General features: G+C 48.5%; 1 protein-coding gene across 1 annotated transcript in view; it reads right to left on the reverse strand.

Moving 5' to 3' along the window:
- Positions 1–25,699, reverse strand: part of LOC108961174 (collagen alpha-1(VII) chain-like) — a 111,803-nt gene that overhangs the window by 62,891 nt on the left and 23,213 nt on the right. The window contains 24 exon segments of the mRNA XM_050985402.1: positions 3,571–3,630; positions 3,927–3,989; positions 5,074–5,106; positions 6,486–6,521; positions 7,019–7,054; positions 7,193–7,252; positions 7,498–7,569; positions 8,194–8,247; positions 8,405–8,431; positions 10,716–10,793; positions 10,889–10,957; positions 11,606–11,650; positions 11,847–11,893; positions 11,965–12,025; positions 12,578–12,637; positions 13,084–13,274; positions 14,812–14,955; positions 16,136–16,259; positions 18,477–18,616; positions 21,234–21,422; positions 21,554–21,700; positions 23,834–23,953; positions 24,664–24,810; positions 25,202–25,339. Of these exon segments, the coding sequence (XP_050841359.1) occupies positions 3,571–3,630; positions 3,927–3,989; positions 5,074–5,106; positions 6,486–6,521; positions 7,019–7,054; positions 7,193–7,252; positions 7,498–7,569; positions 8,194–8,247; positions 8,405–8,431; positions 10,716–10,793; positions 10,889–10,957; positions 11,606–11,650; positions 11,847–11,893; positions 11,965–12,025; positions 12,578–12,637; positions 13,084–13,274; positions 14,812–14,955; positions 16,136–16,259; positions 18,477–18,616; positions 21,234–21,422; positions 21,554–21,700; positions 23,834–23,953; positions 24,664–24,810; positions 25,202–25,339 (2,141 nt within the window).

Raw genomic sequence — 25,699 nt, forward strand, 5'->3', positions numbered from 1 at the left:
AAACAGGGAATGTCCCAGGAGAGCTGTGCCATGAAACAGGAATGTCCCAGGAGGCTGTGCCAAGGGAAAACAGGGAATGTCCCACAGGAGAGGCTGTGCCAATGGAAAACAGGGAATGTCCCAGGAGAGGCTGTGCCAAGGGAAAACAGGGAATGTCCCACAGGAGAGGCTGTGCCAAGGGAAAACAGGGAATGTCCCAGGAGAGGCTGTGCCAAGGGAAACAGGGAATGTCCCAGGAGAGGCGTGCAGGAACGGAATTCCCGAGCTGTGCCAAGGGAAAACAGGGAATGTCCCACAGGAGAGGCTGTGCCAAGGGAAAACAGGGAATGTCCCACAGGAGAGGCTGTGCCAGGAAAACAGGGAATGTCCCACAGGAGAGGCTGTGCCAAGGGAAAACAGGGAATGTCCACAGGAGAGGCTGTGCCAAGGGAAAACAGGGAATGTCCCAGGAGAGCTGTGCCAAGGGAAAACAGGGAATGTCCCACAGGAGAGGCTGTGCCAAGGAACAGGAATCCCAGGAGAGCTGTGCAAGGGAAAACAGGGAATGTCCCAGGAGAGGCTGTGCCAAGGAAAACAGGGAATGTCCCACAGGAGAGGCTGTGCCAAGGAAAACAGGGAATGTCCCACAGGAGAGGCTGTGCCAAGGGAAAACAGGGAATGTCCCACAGGAGAGGCTGTGCCAAGGGAAAACAGGGAATGTCCCAGGAGAGGCTGTGCCAAGGAAACAGGAATGTCCCAGGAGAGGCTGTGCCAAGGAAAACAGGGAATGTCCACAGGAGAGGCTGTGCCAAGGGAAAACAGGGAATGTCCCAGGAGAGGCTGTGCAGGAAACGGGATGCCAGAGAGCTGTGCAAGGAAACAGGGAATGTCCCAGGAGAGGCTGTGCCAAGGGAAAACAGGGAATGTCCCCAGGAGAGGCTGTGCCAAGGGAAAACAGGGAATGTCCCAGGAGAGGCTGTGCCAAGGGAAAACAGGGAATGTCCCACAGGAGAGGCTGTGCCAAGGGAAAACAGGGAATGTCCCAGAGAGGCTGTGCCATGGAAAACAGGGAATGTCCCACAGGAGAGGCTGTGCCAATGGAAAACAGGGAATGTCCCCAGGAGAGGCTGTGCCAAGGGAAAACAGGGAATGTCCCAGGAGAGGCTGTGCCAATGGAAAACAGGGAATGTCCCAGGAGAGGCTGTGCCAGGGGAAAACAGGGAATGTCCCAGAGGAGAGGCTGTGCCAATGGAAAACAGGGAATGTCCCAGGAGAGGCTGTGCCAATGGAAAACAGGGAATGTCCCAGGAGAGGCTGTGCCAATAGAAAACAGGGAATGTCCCAGGAGAGGCTGTGCCAAGGAAAACAGGGAATGTCCCACAGGAGAGGCTGTGCCAAGGGAAAACAGGGAATGTCCCACAGGAGAGGCTGTGCCAAGGGAAAACAGGGAATGTCCCCAGGAGAGGCTGTGCCAAGGGAAAACAGGGAATGTCCCACAGGAGAGGCTGTGCCAATGGAAAACAGGGAATGTCCCAGGAGAGGCTGTGCCAATAGAAAACAGGGAATGTCCCAGGAGAGGCTGTGCCAATGGAAAACAGGGAATGTCCCAGGAGGGGCTGTGCCAAGGGAAAACAGGGAATGTCCCACAGGAGGGGCTGTGCCTATGGAAAACAGGGAATGTCCCAGGAAAGGCTGTGCCAATGGAAAACAGGGAATGTCCCAGGAAAGGCTGTGCCAATGGAAAACAGGGAATGTCCACAGGAGAGGCTGTGCCAAGGGAAAACAGGGAATGTCCCAGGAGAGGCTGTGCCAAGGGGAAAACAGGGAATGTCCCACAGGAGAGGCTGTGCCATGGAAAACAGGGAATGTCCCAGGAGAGGCTGTGCCAATGGAAAACAGGGAATGTCCCACAGGAGAGGCTGTGCCAGGGGAAAACAGGGAATGTCCCAGGAGAGGCTGTGCCTATGGAAAACAGGGAATGTCCCAGGAGAGGCTGTGCCAATGGAAAACAGGGAATGTCCCAGGAGAGGCTGTGCCAAGGGAAAACAGGGAATGTCCCAGAGGAGAGGCTGTGCCAGGGGAAAACAGGGAATGTCCCACAGGAGAGGCTGTGCCAATGGAAAACAGGGAATGTCCCAGGAGAGGCTGTGCCAAGGGAAAACAGGGAATGTCCCACAGGAGAGGCTGTGCCAATGGAAAACAGGGAATGTCCACAGGAGAGGCTGTGCCAAGGGAAAACAGGGAATGTCCCACAGGAGAGGCTGTGCCAATGGAAAACAGGGAATGTCCCACAGGAGAGGCTGTGCCAAGGGAAAACAGGGAATGTCCCAGGAGAGGCTGTGCCAAGGGAAAACAGGGAATGTCCACAGGAGAGGCTGTGCCAAGGGAAAACAGGGAATGTCCCACAGGAGAGGCTGTGCCAATGGAAAACAGGGAATGTCCCAGGAGAGGCTGTGCCAAGGGAAAACAGGGAATGTCCCACAGGAGGGGCTGTGCCAAGGGAAAACAGGGAATGTCCCAGGAGAGGCTGTGCCAATGGAAAACAGGGAATGTCCCAGGAGAGGCTGTGCCAAGGGAAAACAGGGAATGTCCCACAGGAGAGGCTGTGCCAAGGGAAAACAGGGAATGTCCCACAGGAGAGGCTGTGCCAAGGGAAAACAGGGAATGTCCCACAGGAGAGGCTGTGCCAAGGGAAAACAGGGAATGTCCAGAGGCGTCTCCTTCTCCCCCACTTTGGAGCCATCAATATCCTGATCTTCCCATCCCTTTTCCAAAGATCCTGATCCATAACATTGGGATTTGCCAATTTTTGCTGGATTAAAATGAACGGGACCGGGATTTCCTCGGAGAAGGGAACAGCCAGGATTGATCCAACCCTTCCTGGATATTGTGGGAGCCACCAGGACCTGCCTGGACCCAAAAGTCAGGAATGTGATGATCAAGGTGACTTTCAGGAGGGGAAATTATTGGGAATGGGATTTCCTTGGATTCTGTCCCCAGATCTCCTGGATTGTCCCCAAAGCTCCTGGATTGTCCCCAACGCTCCTGGATTGTCCCAAAGCTCCTGGATTGTCCCAAAGCTCCTGGATTGTCCCCAGCTCCGGATGCCCAAAGCTCCTGGATTGTCCCAAAGCTCCTGGATTGTCCCCAAACCTCCTGGATTGTCCCAAAGCTCCTGGTTTGTCCCAAACCTCCTGGATTGTCTCCAAAGCTCCTGGAATGTCCCCAAACCTCCGGGATTGTCTCCAAACCTCCTGGAATGTCCCCAAAGCTCCTGGATTGTCCCAAAGCTCCTGGATTGTCCCAAAGCTCCTGGATTGTCCCCAAAGCTCCTGGATTGTCCCCAAAGCTCCTGGATTGTCCCCAAATCTCCTGGATTGTCCCCAAAGCTCCTGGATTGTCCCAAAGCTCCTGGATTGTCCCAAAGCTCCTGGATTGTCCCAAAGCTCCTGGATTGTCCCAAACCTCCTGGATTGTCCCCAAAGCTCCGGGATTGTCCCAAAGCTCCTGGATTGTCCCCAAAGCTCCTGGAATGTCCCCAAAGCTCCTGGAATGTCCCCTGGGCCCTTCCCACCCCTCTGTCCCACTCACCCTGTCGCCGATGTCTCCCTTTAGCCCGGGCTGGCCGGGAATTCCAAATCCTGGACTTCCCTGAAAAAACCAGAGGGATTCAGGCTCCTGCCAAGGCAGCTTTTCCAAGCTCAGGAGAAACCTCCCCAGAGCAGGAAAAGCCGGAGCAGATCCGAGATATTTCCATCCCCATGGACAAGCAGGGAGCTGGGAATTTATTCCCCTCCTGATTTCCTTCCCAGGAGCTTTGGATTTCTCCACCTGGAAATCTTCCCCTGGATTCCTGGATGGATGGAATTCCATCTCCCTCAGAGTTTCCTGGGTGGCCACAAACAAAAGAAATCCTTTTATCCCTGAGGGAAGTGTGAGGTCATCACCTTCTCCCCTTTTTCTCCCGGAATTCCTCGGTCTCCTCGTGGTCCAGCCGGTCCAGGATCTCCCTGGGAATGAGAGACACACCTGAAACCAGGAATATCCTGCAGGAATCTCCCACAGCTCCTTAGGGCTGCATTTTGCACCTCTGATGCAACCTGGAAAAAATTCCTTTGCCAAATCCACCCACCCACCCATCCATCCCGGATTTATCAGGAATTTTTTCCATGGCACCTTCCCTCTGCCATCCCAAACTCGTCACGGTTGTTGCCGCCCCACACAGCACCAAAAATGGATTTTTAAAGGTTTAAAGGGAATAAAATGAACCCCTGAGGTTTCTCTGCAGGTTCCCAGTGAAATATCACAAAGAATAATAATAATAATAATAAATCCAGATATTCCAGGCACATTCCAGCACGAGGCCACAGCAAAATTCCCAGCACTTAAGCTCGGCCTAAAGGAAAAGAGGGATTTTTGCCAGCTGAGGTGAAGCAGTCTGGGGAAGCAAGGGGACCAAAATTTGATCTTGATGATTCCAACCTCAAATCCCAGCAAAAAGTCAAAATTGGTTGTGCTGTGGGATGAGGGAGGTGTGAAGGATTTCTGCAGGGAATTTCCATGGAAAAGCCACGGGGGATCAGTCCTGCAGGAAATCCTTCCCACAGGGAGAAGGCTCTGGGAGGGATGGCAGTGACAGAGCAAGGCTGGGGGGAAAAAAATGTTCCAAAATTCCATTTAAAATATTCCAGGTCGTGTTTCACCTCAAAGCCACTGGGAAAGTGGAATTGGAATTCTCTAAAGAATTCCAATTCCACTTTTGGAATTCTTTAGAGAATTCAGCCAGGGAACAGCTGGAAGCATCCTCTGGGATTGGGCTGGATCTGCACCTGAGTGATGTCTCCCTCCTGAAATCCCAAATTTTCCCTGGAATGAGGCTAGAATGGGAATACCAGGTACAAAATGTGAATAAAAGCAAGAGAAATATCCCAATATTCCCAGGACAAGACTTTTCCAAGCTCTCCTCTCCTGTCAATCCCAGGGGAGATGGAATTCAGGAAACTTGGAACAACCTCTGCTGTTCCAGGGACAGATCTGGCCCTTTCAAGCAGTGCTAATTAATTAATTACTTACTTAATTAAAAGTCAGTCTTACCCTGACACCTTTCTTGCCTGGAGGTCCCGAAATCTGAGGAGAAGAAGAAATCACAGAATTCCTCTGTTTAAAAAATTTAATTTAATTTAATTTAATTTAATTTAATTTAATTTAATTTAATTTAATTTAATTTAATTTAATTTTAAAATCTCCTTTTCATGATACCTTTTCCAAAGTAAGGAATTTTATGGGATAAAATTTGTTATTGGATAAGAATTATGATGGGATAAGAAATTTTATGGGACACAGAAGTGGCCACCATGAGGTTTCTCCTGGAATATGAATGGGGGGACATGGAGAGCCTGGAGGTCCTGAAATCTGAGGAGAGAGAATCACAGAATCCTCTCTTTAAAAAAATAATTTAATTTATTTAATTGAGTTATTTAATTACTTAGTTTAATTTAAAATCTCTTTCATGAACCTTTCCAAGCAAGGAATTTTAGGATAAGATTATGTGGGATAAAATTTATGGGACACAGAGTGCCACACGGAGGTTTCTCCTTAAGCTGGAATTTGGGGGGGACATGGAGAGCCTGGAGGTCCTAAATCTGAGGAGAAAAAAATCACAGAATCCTCTGTTTAAAAAATTTAATTTATTTATTTAATTTAGTTTAATTTAATTTAATTTAATTTAATTTAATTTAGTTTAATTTTAATTTTAAAATCTCCTTTTCATGATACCTTTTCCAAAGCAAGGAATTTTATGGGATAAGAATTATGATGGGATAAGAAATTTTATGGGACACAGAGGTGGCCACCACGGAGGTTTCTCCTGGAATATGGAATTTTATGGGACACGGAGAGCTGTGGGTGCTCAGCCGGGCTCATCCCTGCGGATGAGGACCTTGAGCAGGGACAGGCCTGGAGCACACGGATTCAGGGCTGGGAATTTTCATCCTTGTCCTTCCTGGAGCTCCTTTGAGGGGACAATGGGAAAACTGGGAATGCAGGAGGTGGAGCCAGGGAGAAGAGGACAAATTTGGCGGGAGGGCGGGGGAAAGGTCTGGGTGTTCTTCCCACTTTTCTGTGGGACACAGCCCTTGGAATCCTGGAATTCTGGGACTGAAGTTACACAGCAGAAGGACAAGAAGGGCTCCCAACCACTCCCAGTTACCTCCAAGGCTGGAGCACCTGGAAATCCTGGATTTCCCTGCAAGGCAAGAGGAAGGAACGGTGGCCAATGGAATGGGAAATGGGAGGCAGGGAGAACTTTTTGCTCCTGCCTTTCCCAGCAGTTATTCCTTAAAAGTGCCCAAAAGTCATCTCCGAGGCTCCAGAGCCAAGGAGAGGGGAGCACCGAGCTCGAGGACATCCCTGCTGGATCCCACAGGGAACAAGCTGGGAAAAACAGGGTGGAAAATCAGGATAATTGCACCGGAGCTGGTCAAATGTTCTCCTGCTGTTCCACTCACTTGGTCTCCCTTCTGCCCTGGAGGTCCTGGAATTCCCTGGAAGAAACCAGAAGGGAATTTCAACAGATCCAACATTTCTGGCTCCTGCTGCCATCCAGAGGGAGGGAAGGACGGAGCTCTTCAACCCAATTTTCCAAGGATTACAGGGCAGCTCTTCCAGCCTGGGACTCTGGAGTCTCCCTGGCCCCAAAAGTGCCATTTATTACTGAAAATATCCCACCCTGCTGCCATTCCAGGCCTCTCCTCGGGCAGCAGGGAATTCCAGAGTCCAGGCAGTGGAAAATGATTCCCTTTCTTTGCTTTTGAGCCCGGAATGTTCCAGGTCAGGCTGGTTTGAAGATGTCCCTGCTCAGTCCAGAGGGTTTGGACCAGGTGGCCTTGGAAGGTCACTTCCAACCCAACCCACCCCAGGATCCAGTGATTCCCACAGGGATTATGATGATCATTAATTATGAGGCTGGTTAGGGGCAGAAAATTTCCCTGGAAGCTGAATCCCAGGCCTGGGAACTCGGGTTCGGGATTTCAGCACCCACCTTTGGTCCTGGTGCTCCTGGAGGTCCCATCATTCCCTGGAAACAACGAAAACTCAGATTTTAAACCCAAATCCTCAGTTTTCCATGTGGAACCACAGGATTCCAAGGAAAACCTAAATATTGGAGGAGGCTTTGGAGACACTGAAGGGTTTTAATGCAAACCTCCCAACCCACCTGCTCTCCTTCCTCCCCCTTGGTGCCAGCCGTGCCAGGAATGCCAATTCCTGCCATTCCCTGCAAGGGAAGCACAGAATCCTCAGGAATGCTGATCCCAGAGCACCCATCCTTCCCAGATTTTTCTGCTCCGGAGTCTTTCTCAGCAAAACAAGAAGGGAGAAATTTCCTCTGGAAATGTTTGGCCCTGAGCGGAGCCCGTGAATTCCAGGAATGTTGGGACATCCCAAAGTGCCTCCCCACAGGCCTGCCCTGCTCTTCCTGTCACCTTCCCCCCGGAATGAGGGGTTCAGGGAATATCCAACCTTTTCTCCCCGTGGTCCAGGCAGTCCAGGAGCCCCGTGGAGCCCCACAGGGCCTGGCAAACCAGGTTTTCCCTGGAAAAGAAGGAACATCATCCAATCTCTTTTTTCCCCTCCAGACTGGCAAGGTTTATTTTTAGTTCTGCAGAGAAATATTTATCCTGATCTGTCCATCTGAGGAATCCCTTTAAAACTGAGGAATTGCAGAGCTGTCTGTGCATTCCCAAATTCCCTTTTCCCTCACAAATAAGGTTGGGAATCCCTGGCTTGACTCAGGAAGGGGAAGGAATGGGAGACAGAGGCTGGGAGCCCACGTTGGCCTGGAATGGTGAATCCAGACCCATGGAAAGGGCTGGGATATGGGATATGGCTCGCCAACATGGAAAACCAACCCAAAATGATCCAGGAAGGATGGAAGAACAGCACAGGGATGTTCTCCTCCAGATGGAGCCATTTATAACACACAGAATTCCCAAACCAATCCTGGTGGGCTTTCATTCCCAGTTATCCTCCATGGACTTCTCATATCTCCCCTTGAACTCAAACTTCCCAAACCTCCTTGTGGGATGATCCCTGGGAAGAATCATCCCTTTCCCTGCTTTTGGATCTGCTGCCAGTTGGGGCCATTTGCTCTTGATCCAGGTTTTTCCTTCCTCTGGACCTGTCCCAGTTTTCCCCCGATTTCCTGGGAGCACTCACCGGCTCTCCCGCGTCTCCTCTGTCCCCTTTGAGGCCACTCCTCCCACGGGGACCCTGCATGAAGCACAGCAAAATCCCACTCCATGATCCCTTCGTGGATCCCCGTGGAATTTCGGGAAGTTTGGAAGCCAGAACTTCCTGGGCAGCTCGGAGATAATTATGGAAAAAAGGCTTTTCCTCCCAAAGTGAGAGCCGGGCCCCAGGTACTCACCCTGATTCCCGGATCCCCCGGTTCACCCTGAAACAGAGAGGACAAAGAGAATTCCCATGGGATGGGCATTTAGATCTTCATCCCAGAAACAGGAATCCTGCAGGCTGACATTCCAGGAGAGCGGAATTCCCGCTCCCAGCGGAGCTCTAGGAGAGGTCTCCGGCCAGCTCCACCTCAGGGCTGGGCGTTGGCTCTGCCCTTCCTGGGCTGAGGACTCGGGGCTGGCTTTTCTCATGTTCACATTCGGCCTGGGTCTGGGCTTCATATTATGGGATGGTGAGCTGTGGGAGCCCGAATGAGAGAGGTGGGACTGCAGGGGGCTCTGCAAAATGCAGCTTGTTGTGTACAAAACGCATTTATTCTGTCCAAAACGCATTTATTCTATCCAAAATGCAGTTTGTTGTGCACAAAACGCATTTATTCTATCCAAAATGCAGTTTGTTGTACCCAAAATGCAGATTATTGCATACAAACTGCTGTTTATTGCATACAAAGTGCAGTTTGTTGTATACAAAATGCATTTATTGTACCCAAGATGCAGTCTGTTGTATACAAAATGCAGTTTGTTGTACCCAAAATGCAGTTTGTTGTATACAAAATGCAGTTTATTGTATACAAACTGCAGTTTGTTGCGTAAAAATGCAATTTTTCGTATACAAAATGCAGTTTGCTGTATACAAAATGCATTTATTGTATACAAAATGCAGTTTATTCTATCCAAAATGCAGCTTATTGTATCTGAGATGCAGTTTGTTGTACACGAACTGCAGTTTGTTGTATCCAAAGTGCAGTTTATTGTATATAAAATGCAGTTTGTTGCATAAAAATTGCAATTTTTCGTATACAAATGCATTTATTGCATACAAAATGCACTTTATTGTACCCAAAATGCAGTTTATTGTACCCAAGATGTCCCAGCAGCCCAGGGCCGTGGGTGACAGAGCTGTGCCCAGCTCAGCTCCAGCTGCAGGCAGCCCTGGAGACCCTTTGGGTTTGGTTACATTGAATTTTATACTTTTCTTTGCTGAGCACCTTCATGCAGCAGAACCAATCCATCCCTTAACTGCTCCCTACAGCCAATCATAACTCCAGTAATTCCCACACCCATGGCACTGCTCTCCAGTCTCTCACAGTCAGGACATCCCAGTTTCAGCCAGAAGTTGATTTTCAGTTTTTTCTTGCAGTGGAAAATCCTGAGCCCTTTTTTCTCCTTGCCCCATTTGTGCCTTGTTTGCCTGTGCTCTCTTCCTGCTGGGTACAAACATCTTCTGCTTTGGGCTGGGTTTATCTTTGCTCTGAGCCATAAAACCCTTTCTCACTCACACACCCTTTGCTCCTTGGGCAGCCAGTCAGGCTGGCTCAGCAATTCTTTTCTTCTCTATCCAAACTTGCTTCCATCTCTATTCCTACATCAGGCTCCACATTCCAAAATCTTTCTGCCAAGCACAGATATCTGTGAGACCTTGCCAAACTTTCATCCTTCCCAACATCGAGCTCTGTGCGCAGAGCAGGGAGACAAAACAATTCCTGCTCCAGCTGGGCACCAAGGACAAATTGTCACTGTCATATTTTCTGAAAAATCCCTTTGCCAGGATTTCTTCTCCTGGGAAGCTGAGAAGCCTCAGAGAAAAAGGAAAACAATATTATCTGATTGCTTCTCCTGTGTTTTGCTGCTTTGGAATGTGGTTGGAGATTGTTCATCCAACAGGTGATTGTTTGATTGGATTAGTGTAAATTGTTTTAATTCATGACCAATCAGGGCCAAGCTGTGTCAGACTCTGGAAGGAGTCACGAGTTTTTATCATCATTCTTTGTAGCCTCCTGCCTGTATCCTTTTCCTATTCTTTAGTATAGTTTAGTTTAGAATTCTTTAATATAATATATAACATAAAATAATAAATCAGCCTTCTGAGAGCATGGAGTCAGATCCATCATTTCCTCCTTCATCCTGGGGACCCAGCAAATTCCACAACAAATGAGCCAAATCCCAGGCCAGGAGCACAAACCCCGTGGGCTGGAGAGAGAAAAACAAGCAGGGTGGGAGTGCCTGGGCTAAAGCTGGGCTGGGACAATGAACTGCAAGGTGGGAATGGAGCAGAGCTGATCCCAGGGAGAGACCCCGGGAGCGCTGGGGCATTTTGGGGCCATTTTGGGTCATCTTGGGGGCAGCCCTGGCTGGGCTCTGGTGCTGCCCAAGGTGCAGCCATGGAGGAGATCCTTGGAATCAATCCCTGCTTCCTTCTGGAACTCTGCCCTAGCTCAGATTCCCAAGGCATCAGTGGCACATCCCAGAACGGGGCTGCAAACTCACCTTGATGGAGATTCCTGGTGGCCCTGGAGAACCTGGTGGTCCTGGAAGCCCAGGAACCCCTGGCTGCCCCTTCTGCCCCTGAAACCAGGAAAAGTGGGAGAGAGAGGGATTTGGGATCTCTCCCAGCCCTTGGGAAGCTGAAGGCTCCCCCACACCCGGGGTTTGATACTCACAGGGGGGCCAGGCTGCCCATTCCGGCCAGGAATCACCTCCACTCCTCCCAGGACATAGCCTGGCTCTCCCTGTGGATAAAGGCACCTTGGGAGACCCAGGAGCAGATTGGGTGATTTAGGGCAAATTCCATCAACCCAAAGCACCTGGTCCCCAAAACCACATGGCCATGACCTGAGTTTTCCTTGCTGGCATGGAAAAAAATATTAATCCCAAGGAAAAAAAGGAAGTTGGCTCCCAGCAGGATCCATTCCCAGTTTTCATCTGCACAGACAGCTCAGGAGGAGGCAGGGAAAGAAGAGGAATGGGGACTGGAGAAGGGCAGGAAGCTCCTCCTGGAGTCTGCCCCCAGTAAATATTGAAATATTTCAGTGTCCTAAATGGATTAAACCAGGTTTGTTAATAATGGAAACCCAGAAAGGCAGAATGACCCCCACCTTCTCCTGCAATTAATTAACTAATTAATTAATTGTACCCAGAACCTGGGATTAGGATTGAGCACTTTTCTCCATAAAGACACAAAATTCCTGAGGGAAACTCCCCAAGACGAAGTCTGGCAGTGTAGGATTAGGTGGACACAGCTTAAAAATTCACATTTGCCAGAGATCCCGGTGAAAATGCTTGGAAAAGGGAGGTCACAACAAATGAAATGAATTTTCATTTCCTGTCACACGCAAAGCAGTGAATTTTTCCCAGTGGAATCCAGGAATGGAACTCACTCTGTCTCCTTTCGGCCCCACGGGTCCTGGATCGCCCGGAGATCCCTGGAATTAAAAATAAATCCTGCAGTGTGAAACAGAAAAACAGCCCCAAGACCACGGGTGCTGATCCCCTGATCCAAGGCCAGGCTGGACAGGGCTTGGAGCACCCTGGGACAGTGGGAGATGTCCTTGCCCATGGAATGGGATGAGTTTTAAGGTCCCTTCCAACCCAAACCACCCCAGGATCCCAAATATTCACAGGGTCACCTTGGCTGCCAGGGAGCCCCTGGAAACCAGGACAGGGGGACACTGGTCAGTTCTCTCTGGAAGGGAAACTTTGGAAAAGTTTGTTGGAACCAATCCATACCATGATTCCAGGGGGCCTGGAGGACCCGGCCGGCCCGGCAGCCCAGGAATGCCGTCCTTCCCAGGGAGACCCTAAAACATGGAAAAGAACAGCATGGGGGGGCTGACCTCGGACCTGCAAACCCAAACAGCCTCAGGCAGCACCCTAACACTTGAGAGCATTCCCAAATCCCAGAGCAGGTCCCTTTTCCTGGATTTTCGAAGCCAGCATGGAGCAGGAGGAGCAAAACACCAAGGGGGCAGATCCGAGGGGGATTCTTTGCTCCAGCTCTTCCTTGGTCATGATTTGGTTGTATTTACTGCCAGAGGGCAGGGATGGATGGGATATTGGGAAGGAATTGCTGGCTGGGAGGGTGGGGAGGAGCTGGAATGGAATTCCCAGAGAAGCTGTGGCTGTCCCACCCCTGGAAGTGTCCAAGGCCAGGGCTGGACAGAGCAACCTGGGATAGTGGAAGGTGTTGAGGTTGGAACTGGATGATCTTTCAAGTCCCTTCCAACCCAAACCATTCCATGATTCCAGGACATAAATTATCCAAGTGGATCAGGCTGCGGGACCCTTCCCTTGAGAGCTGGACTCCATGATCCATGTGGGTCTCTTCCAGCTGAGGATATTCCGTGACTCACCCGCTCCCCTTTCTCTCCCTTCGTGGCGTGGGGGTCAAAACCCCTGGGAGCAGCTGAGCCCTTCAGTGGAAAAGGAAAAACCAAAAATGATCAGGGAATTGATGTCCACCAAAGGATGGCAAATGAACCGGAGTGAGCAGGAAACACAGCCTAAAACATTCCTTGGCTTAGGCAAAACAAAAAAAAAAGGGAAAAGCAAAGTTGTGACCATCCTGGAGAATCCTCAGGCATTTAAAGTCTGTTCCCATGAATTTATAATGTGAATTTTTTACATATCTCAGTGTTCTGCAGTGGCTCTATCCACCAAAACATTCCCAGCTCTATCCTGGCTTCCCCAGTTCCACTCCCTGGATTTCAAAGGTTTCTGCAGGGCTGGACAGTGAGGTCAGGATGGGACACAATGTCCTAAATCCGCTGGGATTCTGCTCTGAAACATCCCTCAGGGAAGATTTTCCTTGTGCCTGACCCAATCCAAGCTGGATTTACTCCCAGGAGTAGGAACTCACCTTTCCCAGTGGGATTTGGGCTCCTGGAAGCTGAGGATCAGAACAGATGGCTTCTAGGAGTTCCTGGAGGATTTGGGGGAAGTCATGGAAGGTGCTGACGTAGAAAACGTCCTGGGGGTTCTGCTGCAGCAGGATCCTGTGGAGCTCCATGGGGTCAGCTCCTGACACCCCCACAGCAATGACACGGAGCCCTGGAATGACACGGATCCCACCGCTCCTAATCCTTGGGATCAGAGTTTCCAGACCCCCACCTGGTAGAAAGCTCTGGTGGGGTCAGGGAGAGCCCACAGAGAGCTGGGTGTGAGTTACAGCAAAGCAAGGCAAGGTGGGGAGGGAAAAGGGGAAGGATGAAGGAGGGAAGGAAGCAACAGTGCCCTCAAAGGGACTCCTCACAAAGGGCACCACCCTCAACCCCCTGGAGATCCATGGAGAAATGAGGGAAACCCAATGGGGCAACCTCAAACCCCTGGAAATTCATGGAGAAATGAGGGAAACACAACGGGGCAACCTCAACCCTCTGGAAATTCATGGAGAACCGAGGGAAACCCAACTGGGCAACCTCAACCCCCTGGAAATTCATGGAGAACCGAGGGAAACCCAACTGGGCAACCTCAAACCCCTGGAAATTCATGGAGAAATGAGGGAAACAAAATGGGGCAAGCTCAGCCCTCTGGAAATTCACGGAGAACCATGGAAACAAAATGGGGCAACCTCAACCTCCTGGAAATTTATGGAGAACCATGGAAAAAAATGGGGCAACATCAACCTCCTGGAAATTCATGGAGAACCAAGGGAAACCCAACTGGGCAACCTCAGCCTTCTGGAAATTCAGGGAGAATGGAGGGAAACACAGCTGGGTAACCTCAGTCTCCTGGAAATTCTTGGAGAACTGAGGGAAACACAACAGGGTAACCTCAAACCCCTGGAAATTCATGGAGAACCAAGGGAAACAAACTGGGCAACCTCAACCCCCTGGAAATTCATGGAGAGCCATGGAAACAAAATGGGGTAACATCAACCTCCTGGAAATTCATGGAGAACTGAGGGAAACCCAATGGGGCAACATCAGCCTCCTGGAAATCCATGGGGAACCATGGAAACTCAATGGGGCAGCATCAACTTCCTGGAAATTCATGGAGAACTGAGGGAAACCCAACTGGGCAACCTCAAACCCCTGGAAATTCATGGAGAACCAAGGGAAACAAAACTGGGAAACCTCAGCCTTATGGAAATTTATGGAGAACCGAGGAAAACCCAACTGGCTAACTTCAAACCCTTAGAAATTCATGGAGAACTGAGGGAAACAGAGTGGAGCAGCCTCAAGCCTCTGGAAATTCATGGAGAACTGAGGGAAACCCAACTGGGCAACCTCAAACCCCTGGAAATTCATGGAGAACCATGGAAACAAAATGGGGCAACATCAACCTCCTGGAAATCCATGGAGAACTGAGGGAAACCCAACTGGGCAACCTCAGCCTCCTGGAAATTCTTGGAGAACCATGGAAACAAAATGGTGCAACATCAACTACCTGGAAATTCATGGAGAACTGAGGGAAACACAGTGGGGCAGCCTCAACCCTCTGGAAATCCATGGAGAACTGAGGGAAACCCAACTGGGCAACCTCAAACCCTTGGAAATTCATGGAGAACCATGGAAACAAAATGGGGCAACCTCAGTCTCCTGGAAATCCATGAAGAACCGAGGGAAACCCAGCTGGGAATTCCTACCCAAGGCATGGGCTGCTCTGGCTGGGGATACCACGTCATCCTGGGATTGTCCGTCGGTCACGAGCACCAGGATGTGAGGAAAGCCAGGTCTCATCCCTCTGGAGGGCTGGAATAATTCCTTCAGCACGTAGGATATGGCGTGGCCTGAGCAGACAGGGAGAGACAGGGTGGGAGTCTGGATGAATTCCACAGGTTTGGACTCTGGATCTCCTTCCGTGGGTGGAAGGTGAAGGGAATTCCTCAAAAGTGGAAAGCCCTGGGTATGGGACAACTTTTGGAGGATAACAGCAGGAAATCAGCTTGGTTGGAATGGTTCTGGTGGAATCAGCACATAGTGTTGGAAAAAGGAAGCCAAAATATTCAGAAAATTGAAGGACTTTTCTTACACTCCTGGAATAAAATCCACAGAATTCCCATTTCCAAACGCCTTTGGCAAGACCAAGAAAGTTTCACAAAGAAATCTCCCACAGATTGAAATGGTCAAGAAGCTCCAAAACACAATGGAAAGATTCCTGCATGGAGTAAAATGTCTTTACTGACACAAACTCCATAAAAAGAAGGATTAGAAGCAAGGCTAGCCAGGAATTTCCACCCTGACCAATTCCATGCCTTCTTTCCCTAAGCAATCCCATGAAAATTCCTGTATTTTGACTTTTCCTGGTTTTTTGTGTCCTTGTCCAACACCACTGAGGCAGGACGAGGGGTTTGGGTGCCTCAAATGCGAAGAATTCATGGAAAAATCACAAACCTACAGAATATTCCGAGTTGGAAAGGACCCACAAGGATCACCAAGTCCAGTTCCTGAATGGTCCATAGGGGGATCAAATCTTGGAGTTACTGGCACCAGGTTCCAGCCAACTGGGCTGAACAATTTAGTTTAAATTAACCATCATCATTCCTGGTTGTGTTCCTCCAGGGAACCAGGTATTCCCAGGGTCCAGCTGGGAATGAGCAGAGGGAAAGTGTCGTCCCCTCTCTGAGTTTTTTAAGTAGGACAAAGTATCTGGATTTCTGGGATGCAGGAATGCTTCCAATCAGCCATCCCAATGTTTATGGTGTAAAAACCTCCCTCAGGTGCAGGCAAAATCATAAAATAATGATAAAAACCCGGGGCAAAAACCAGGACATGGATAAAACACCGTGGGGTTGGAAAAACCACTCCCGAAAATCAAATTAAATCCATGCCCAAATTTAAGACAACTTTGAGCGCAACGTTCCCAGCAGGGAAACGGCTCCTAACCCCTCAGGGAAATGTTTTCCTTGGCTTCCAGGTGCTGTCCTGGGCCAGAAGGACCATCCCAGGTGGCCAGGTCCCCTCCCAGACCTGTTTTGGTGCTGCCTCCGCGGTAGCTCAGCCCCCTGATGGCTCCCAGGGCTCCGTTGCGGCTGCGGTGTCGGTTGAAGTGAAAAGCTGCCCTGGGCTCCTGGCTGTACTGAGCAACAGCAACCTGCCAAAAACAGGGATCAAAACCCCCAAATCCACAGGGAATGGCACAGGCTGCCTCCAGCCAGGGCGTGGCGCACTGGGAGTGGGAAGGGGTTGAATTCTCTGGGAAAAGGGAGTCAGATCCTCACCTAAATCACAATTTTTTATTTGTTAACCCAGTTATTTTTTCCCAAGTTATTTTGTTGACTTCACCACTCACCTAAAACCTCCAAGCAGAGTCCAAGAAATTCCCATTTCCCACTTAACTTAAATCGAGCTCCACAACTCTCCCTTCCTAATTTAAATTAAATAACTGACCCCAAATAAATGAGGAGCTGAGTCATTAAATCCTGTCATTAAATCCTTCATTTGTCCTGGAGGTGATTCCCATCATGACCTGGGCTTTGGTTCTCTGTTTGTTGGAGGAGGGAGCTGCTGGGACACCCTGCAATTCCCACTTGGATCCACACCCGGATTTCCAACCATTCCTCACCCTGGATTCCCATCTGTCCTCACTCTGGATTTCCCACCATTCCCCACTCTGGAATTCTCCCTATTCCTATTCGCCACTCTGGATTTCCCACCATCCTCCCTCTGGATTCCCAACCATTCCCACCATTCCTCACTCTGGATTCCCAACCATTCCTACCATTTCCCCACTCTGGATTCCCCATCATTCCCCACTCTGGATTCCCAGCCATTCCCAACCATTCCCCACTCTGGATTCCCATCCGTCCTCACTCTGGATTCCCAACCATTCCCACCATTTCCCACTCAGGATTTCCAACCATTCCTCACTCTGGATTCCCATCTGTCCTCACTCTGGATTTCCAACAAATCCCCACACTGGATTTCCCCTATTCCTATTCCCCACTCTGGATTTCCCACCATCCCCACTCTGGATCCCCAACCATTCCCCACTCTGGATTCCCAGCCATCTCTCCTCTGGATTCCCAACCATTCCCCACTTTGAATTTCCCACCATCCCCACTCTGGATTCCCAACTATTCCCAACCATTCCTCACTCTGGATTCCCAACCATTCCCCACTCTGGATTTCCCACCATTCCCCACTCTGGATTCCCAGCCATCTCTCCACTCTGGATTTCCCACCATTCCCCACTCTGGATTCCCATCCGTCCTCACTCTGGATTTCCAACAAATCCCCACTCTGGATTTCCCCATATTCCTATTCCCCACTCTGGATTTCCCACCATCCCCACTCTGGATTCCCCACCATTCCTCACTCTGGATTTCCAACCACCCCCTCTCTGGATTCCCAACCCTTCTCCCTCTGGATTCCCAACCATCCCCTCTCTGGATTTCCAGCAACTCTCCCTCTGTATTTCCAACAATTCCCCATTCTGGATTCCTAACCATTCCCACCATCCCCACCATTCCCCACTTTGGTTTGCAAACCATTCCCCACTCTTCCTCAACTCTGGATTTTCCACTATTCCTCAACTCTGGATTTCCAATCATCCCCACCCTGGATTCTCAACCATTCCTCACTCTGGATTTCCCAACCAACTCTGCTCTGGATTTCCAATTACTCACTCTGGATTTTCAACCATTCCCCACTCTGGATTCCCCACCATTCCCACCATTCCCCACTCTGGATTCCCCATCATTCCCCACTCTGGATTCCCAGCCATCTCTCCTCTGGATTTCCAGAAATTCCCCACCCTGGATTTCCCACTATTCCTCACTGTGGATTTTCAACCATTCCCCACTCTGGATTCCCCACCATTCCCCACTCTGGATTCCCCACCATTCCTCACTCTGGATTTCCCAACCAACTCTGCTCTGGATTTCCAATTCCTCACTCTGGATTTTCAACCATTCCCCACTCTGGATTTCCCACCAATCCCCACCTTGGATTTCCCACTATTCCTCACTCAGGATTTCCCACTATTCCTCACTCAGGATTTCCAACAATTCCCACTCTGGATTGGGCTAGAAATGGGATCCAAGAGGGGAATATGCACCCAGCAGATCTCGGGGCTAACCTAGACAGCATTTCAGGTGTGGAATTTGGTTTATTCCTGATGATTCAGTCTTGGAAAAATACCCAAGAAATGGAAATCTCTCCAAATGGGAAAGCTGACATTGAGGAGACTTTAATTCCTGGTTTTTTTTGATCCACACAGGTCTTTCCCTGGCCTTTCTGCTCCGCAACTCCTGGGTGAGCAGACTCTTAAGAAAATCCTAATCTTTCATTAAACTTAAGAAAATCTTGCCTGTGTCCCTTCAGGCCCAATTTTGGGGAAAAAGGAGACGATCCGGAAGAGGAAATCCTTCACTTTGTTGAAGTTGCTCTGGCCGATACTCGAGGATTCATCCACCAGGAACCCAACGTCTGCCTTGAGCTTCCCACAAACTGCAGAGGGAAGAGAGGAATTCCGTAAGCTGGGGGGGTCCCAAAGCACCCTAAATCCTGGGGTTTTGTGTGTTCGGAGCACCAAAACAAACCCCAAACCTCTTGTGATGCCGATTTTTGGGACAGCAGCACCTCCACCCCTCAGGGTGGTGCTGAGGCCTTCACTGCATTTATGGGGTTTGGGCCTTCCTGGACATTGTCCACCCTCCTTATTCTGGGAATTAAGACCTTAGTTGAGTTTTAGCTTAAAATTAAGTTTTAGCTCCTGGGATCAGGGAAGATCTCGGTCTCTGAGCTTTGGATCAGAAAAGTCTTGGTCTCTAAACTTTGGATCAGAGAAGATCTTGGTCTCTTAACTTTGGATCAGAGAAGATCTCTGAGCTCTGGATCAGAGAAATCTTGGTCTCTAAACTTTGGATCAGAAAAGATCTTGGTCTTTAAGCTTTGGATCAGAGAAAATCTTGGTCTCTAAACTTTGGATCAGGGAAGATCTTGGTCTCTGAGCTTTGGATCACAGAAGGTCTTGGTCTCTGAGCTCTGGATCAGAGAAAATCTTGGTCTCTAAGCTTTGGATCAGAGAAAATCTCTGAGCTCTGGATCACAGATCTTGGTCTCTGAGCTCTGGATCACAGAAGGTTTTGGTCTCTGAGCTTTGGACCAGAGAAAATCTCTGAGCTTTGGATCAGAAAAGATCTTGGTCTCTGAGCTTTGGATCAGAGAAGATCTTGGTCTCTAAATTTTGGATCAGAGAAGGTCTCTGAGCTCTTGATCACAGATCTTGGTCTCTGAGCTTTGGATCACAGAAGATCTCTGAGCTCTGGATCAGAGAAGATCTTGGTCTCTAAACTTTGGATCAGAGAAGGTCTCTGAGCTCTGGATCAGAGAAAATCTCTAAGCTCTGGATCACAGATCTTGGTCTCTGAGCTTTGGATCACAGAAGACCTTGGTCTCTAAATTCTGGATCAGAGAAAATCTCTGAGCTCTGGATCAGAGAAGATCTTGGTCTTTAAGCTTTGGATCAGAGAAGATCTCTGAGCTCTGGATCACAGAAGACCTTGGTCTCTGAGCTCTGGATCAGAGAAATCTTGGTTTCGAAGATGTCTGAGCTCTGGATCAGACGGAAGATCAAAGGTCTCTGAGCTTGGATCAGAGAAATCTTGGTCTCTGAGCTCTGGATCAGAGAAATCTTAGCTCTACAACTGGTCAGCGGAAGATCTGGTCTCTGACTTCAGGATCTCAGCTGGATCAGATCTTGGTCTCTGAGCTCTGGATCAGAGAAGATCTTGGTCTCTAAACTTTGGATCAGAGAAGGTCTCTGAGCTCTGGATCAGAGAAAATCTCTAAGCTCTGGATCACAGATCTTGGTCTCTGAGCTTTGGATCACAGAAAATCTTGGTCTCTGAGCTTTGGATCAGAGAAAATCTTGGTCTCTGAACTTTGGATCAGGGAAGTCTTGGTCTCTGAGCTCTGGATCAGAGAAAATCTTGGTCTCTAAGCTTTGGATCAGAGAAGATCTCTGAGCTTCGGATCAGAGAAAATCTTGGTCTTTAAGCTCTGGATCAGAGAAAATCTCTAAGCTCTTGATCACAGATCTTGGTCTCTGAGCTTTGGATCACAGAAGGTCTTGGTCTCTGAGCTCTGGATCAGAGAAAATCTTGGTCTCTGAGCTTTGGATCAGAGAAAATCTCTGAGCTTTGGATCACAGAAGGTCTTGGTCTCTGAGCTCTGGATCAGAGAAAATCTTGGTCTCTGAGCTTTGGATCAGAGAAAATCTCTGAGCTTTGGATCAGAGAAGATCTTGGTCTCTAAATTTTGGATCAGAGAAGGTCTCTGAGCTCTGGATCAGAGAAAATCTCTAAGCTCTGGATCACAAATCTTGGTCTCTGAGCTTTGGATCACAGAAGACCTTGGTCTCTAATTCTGGATCAGAGAAATCTCTGAGCTCTGGATCAGAGAGATCTTGTCTAGCTTGGATCGAGAGATCTCTGAGCTTTGGATCAGAAGCTGTCTCTGAGCTTGGATCAGAGAAGATCTTGGCTTTGGATCAAAAGTCTTGAGCTCTGGCTCTGGATCAGAGAAGATCTTGGTCTCTGAGCTCTGGATCAGAGATCTCTGAGCTTTGGATCACAGAAGACCTTGGTCTCTGAGCTTTGGATCACAGAAGACCTTGGTCTCTGAGCTCTGGATCAGAGATCTCTGAGCTTTGGATCAGAGAAGATCTTGGTCTTTAAGCTTTGGATCAGAGAAAATCTCTAAGCTCTGGATCAGAGAAGATCTTGGTCTCTGAACTCTGAATCAGAGAAGATCTCTGAGCTTTGGATCACAGAAGACCTTGGTCTCTAAGCTCTTGATCACAGATCTTGGTCTCTGAGCTCTGGATCACAGAACATCTCTGAGTTCTGGATCAGAGAAGATCTTGGTCTTTAAGTTTTGGATCAGAGAAGATCTCTGATCTCTGGATCACAGATCTTGGTCTCTGAGCTTTGGATCACAGGTTTTGGTGTCTCTGAGCTCTGGATCAGAGAAGATCTCGGTCTCTGAGCTCTGACTGTTTCTACATCACCATCATCACCATCATCACCATCATCACCATCACCATCATCATCCCCCCACTCACTTGGCCCAGGCAGGGTTGTCAGCGGCGCCGACACCGTGCTGGTCCAAACTGGGGGCTCTGGGAGTTTTGTACTGGTGGGCACTGGGAGAGGAGAGGTCCCCACACTGCTGGGAGATCCAGATGGAGATTTCCTCATGTCCAACAGTGCAGGAGCTGCTGGAGCAGTTGGTGCCTCCCTGGGAGCTCCTGCTGTAGGACCCAAACAGAAAAAGTGAATTTTAAACCCCTTTTTTAGCCTCTCCAGCACAGAAATAAAGGGTATAAACCCCAAAAATCAGCCCCAAGAGCAGTTTTCCCTGGAAAATCTCCACCCTCCAGACCTGTTTGTCCAAGGAGTGTTGTCTCTGGTCCCTCCGAGTCTCCAAACATTGGTTTTATGGAAAACAAATAAATTTCCTTGGAGCTCAGCCCTGTCACTCGATAGGATCGGGAAGCTGCTGGTAAGAATTCCTGGGAAAGAGCAGGAGCTGTGGAAAACAGGAGGAACACGACTGGGAGCCAGGAAAACACAGAGTAATTCCTATTTTGGTGGCATCACTGCTGGCAAGCAGGAATTTGGGGACGATTCCCAGGATTTGGAGAAGAGGCAAAAGCAAGTAATTTAAAAATTGCAATGGTCCTAAATCAGATGGAATTAGGTTGATTTTGTGCGTTGGAAATTTGGAATTTGTGCAAAAATTTAGGGAATTTGGTGCTCAAGGCTGAGAGAGGAATTTCTATCCAGTGGTTCTTATGGATAGAAATAAGATTATTTTCTGGGAATGAATGGAAAGCTCGATGAAAAATAAAATCAGATTTGACTGAGAAATTTGGTTGCACACAATTCATAGTTTTGATTTAAAACAATGATAGGGAAAAAAAAACGTCATAATAATGACATTTTTTGGGATTGACATTTCCCAAGTGCTTTACTTTAGAAATATTAAACTATGAATTTGACATTGTTCCAAGTGGAATTTGTAACTTTTTTAATCCTGAAATAACATTTTACTTATTAAAAAAAACACCCAAAAAGCTCAGTTTGTGTGGCAAGAAATAAAATCAGTGCAAGTAATCTGCTCAACTCATGGAATTAAGGTTGGACAAGATCTCCAAAGAGCAAATCCAGTTTGCTCTTCTCAATTCTCCACAAAAATTTTTGGAAGGGAGGTTTTTCTCCTTTAAATAAAATAGTAAAATTTGACTTAAAATGCTTGAAATTTGACTTCAAATTCTTGTGCTTCCCTTCCTGAATCAAAACAGCCACAATTGGTTTATTTTGTCTGATCCACAGGTGGAATAGCAAGGGATCCAATTTTTTATGGGACAGGTTGGGTGGAATCAGCAGGGAAAAGGGCATTAAATGAGCTTAAAATGGAGCAAGGAAAATGTGCAATAAAATTACTTTTATTTTGGGAAAAAAAAATCAAGTGGTGTGGAAAGGAAAATTAATCAAGAGCAAAAAAAAAAAGGGCCAAATTTTTAATTGCTTTGATGCACCCATGTTGGGATAATTAACCAGGAAAAATTGGAATTACTCACTCAGGAGCAAAAATTTCATCCTATGGAGAAGTGGGGTGGGGATTGATCTGCTGGAAATCAATATCTGTGAACCCATTCCAGCAGGATGGATGGATGGATGGAGGGGGGACTGTCAGACATGGGATTATCCATTCCTGATTCCCTGACAACTCTGAAATCAGGGATTTCCGCACCCTTCCGGATCCATATTTGAACAGCACAGCAGAGGAAGGGGAACAGTTCCTCTGGATCACTAAAATCACCCCAGAGATCCAAAGGTTCCGTTCCCAAATCTCTTTTCCGTAATATTTATCCCAAAAAAAAAAAAAAAAAAAAAGTGCTGCTGTCACGGGAAGGTTCATCCTGAGTGACACAACCTGCAAGTATGGAGCTGCCAATCCTGAAATGTCCTTGGAATTAAAAAAGAAATAAAAATAATAAAAAAAAAAAAAAAAAAAAAAAAAAAAAAAAAAAAAAAAAAAAATGAATGCTCCTGGTCGCTCCAAAAGCACTGCAGGGAGCACAGGGAATTCTGTTGGATTTGGTTTTTTTATTGACTTTGGACGTGAACTGATCCTGGAAAAAAGTTTGTGGTCGAAGCCAGAGGGACAGGAAACTCCAAATTCAAAGAGGATTTTAGTCCAATCCAGGAAAAAAAACCCATGGACTCGGAGCTTTGAAAGGGCAAATCCTGAAAAGCCAAATCCGTTGGGAAAAGGAAGGGTGAGGAATGATTAAGGAATTTTTAAAAGCCACTCACAGTAGAGCAGAGACTTGAATCAGATAAAAATGAGGTTTCATGGATGACAAAAATCCACCTTTTTTTTGGTGGATTTGGTGGACGGGAAGGGACACAAAAAATGCCAAAATTCCTTTTTCCTGAGCTATTCCCACCCCTCCTTTTCTTCTTCCCCCGAGGAATTTTGCAATGGCCCAAATGGGACATTTTAGGAGCCTCCCCAGCTCCCGTTTTCCCTCTTTTTCAGCCAAATGGAGAAGCTGAGATGAAGGAATCCATGAAAACCCCCAGGGCTCTCCTGCTGATCCAGAGGAGCTCAGGAGATGGATCAGGGTTTCCTTCCCTTCCCACCAAACTTTACCTGAGGACAATCCCCACGCCAGCAAATACAGGGATGCTCCAGGAACAGCATTCCAGGATAACAGAACGCTGGAATCTGTGGCCTCCTGCAGGGTGAATTCTGTCACTTTGGGCAGATCCACTGCTGGAAAAGCAAGGGACAAAGCTCGGGGGCTGGAAATGGCTTTGGGGACATTTCTGCCTCCCAAAATTCCATGATTCTGGCGAGAGGAAGGAGATCCTGCAGCACTTCAGGTGTTTTCCAAGAAGCTGAATCAGACCAGGTTCTCATTTGGTGGGAATTGGGGGAAATCGTGCCGGATCTTCAGTCTGGACTTTAAACTGACTGAAGATTTTTGGGATGGGTAATGAAGATTTTCCTGTGATTTTTTTTTTTTTTTTCCCAGATGCTCCCTGAAATCCCAGTGTTGGCTCCACATCCCGGATTTTCTCTTCAGTTTGATCTCAAACCTTCCTGTTTTGGAACATTCAAAGGGATGTCGGCCTTTACCTGCTGGAAACGGTCAAGATATTGCACAAAGGGGGAATTCCAAGACAATGTGCCACAAAAATGGGAATTACTGGCAGGGGGAGACAGGGAAATCCCAACATTCCTCGGTAATCAGGAGAAAGGATCAATGTCTGGTTTTTGGTGGGATCTGAGAAGAAACAAGGTTGGGTTGGATGGGGCTTGGAGCAACCTGGTCTACAGAAGGATGGTCTTCAAGGCCCCTTCCAACCCAAAACGTTCTGGAATTCCAGGAATAATGCATCCATCAGCCAGAACTGCTCTTTTTCCTTCACTCCCCCCACGGAGACGCTCTCATCCCATTCCACGAATCCCACACTCACAGGTTGTGGCCCTGAGCACCGTGGGGTTTCCCTCCTGCCCCTCTCCCACCGCGGACACGGAGATGGCGTAGGTGGTGTTGTCCTTCAGTTTGGGAATGGTGAAGGAGACGGCCTCTGCTGGGACCAGCTGGGAGGATTCCGAGTCACCTGGGAGGAGACATCCCAAAAAACCCGTGGTGTCCACGGAAAGGGAAGTGTAACAGTCATGGTTAGAGCGGCTTCACACACATCTGACAGGACCTGGCCAGGGAGGAGGGGCAGCAACTCGTCTTGCCCATGGGGAAACTGAGGCACGGGCAGAGGAGAGATGGGGTCACAAGCGTGGAAAGGAGCTAATTCCTGGAATTCCAATCCCAACTGTATTTATACCCTTGGTTAGAGCCTAAAGCTTAGCTCAGGGCTGAGTTCAACCTTGAAGGAGTTCAGACATTGAAGTCCCCACCTACCCCAACCACCCATGGAAAAAGGAATTTCCTGAGCCAAAATCCCCATTTTTGTGAGTTCCTTGTGCTCCCTGACCAAGGATTGGGATTCTCACCATTGGATGGCTCCCAGGATATCTTGTAGTGCCTTATCCCAGGAAGCTTTTTCCAAGCCAGCTTCAAAGTGTTGGCACCAGCATCAGTAACCCTCAGGTCCTGGATGGGTGGGATGGGATTGGAATCTCCAGAAGGAGCTGGAAAAATGAACCAGGATAAGATTTCAGCTCGGTCCCAGAGCAGCACCATGGCTCCAAGCTGTGGTGGAGGAGAAAAATTTGGGCGTTCATTCAATATCCACTTTCCAAACATTATCCAGGATGTCAGGCTGAAATTCCTAATGGATCCATGGAATCCAAGCTGAGGAACCTCACCCACATCTCTCACACCCACACCAAACTGGTGACACGCAGAAGAACTCCAGGAGAGGATGGATCATCCAGACACTTCTTCAAATTCCACAAAAAACTCACTGAGATGGACTCAGGCGAGGAAGACACGGGAAGGAGCCAGAACTCCATGTTGGAAGAGGCAGAACAACAATCCAAGGAATTCCC

Source organism: Serinus canaria, chromosome 1A (assembly GCF_022539315.1).
Source record: "Serinus canaria isolate serCan28SL12 chromosome 1A, serCan2020, whole genome shotgun sequence".
Classification (NCBI taxonomy): Eukaryota; Metazoa; Chordata; class Aves; order Passeriformes; family Fringillidae; genus Serinus; species Serinus canaria.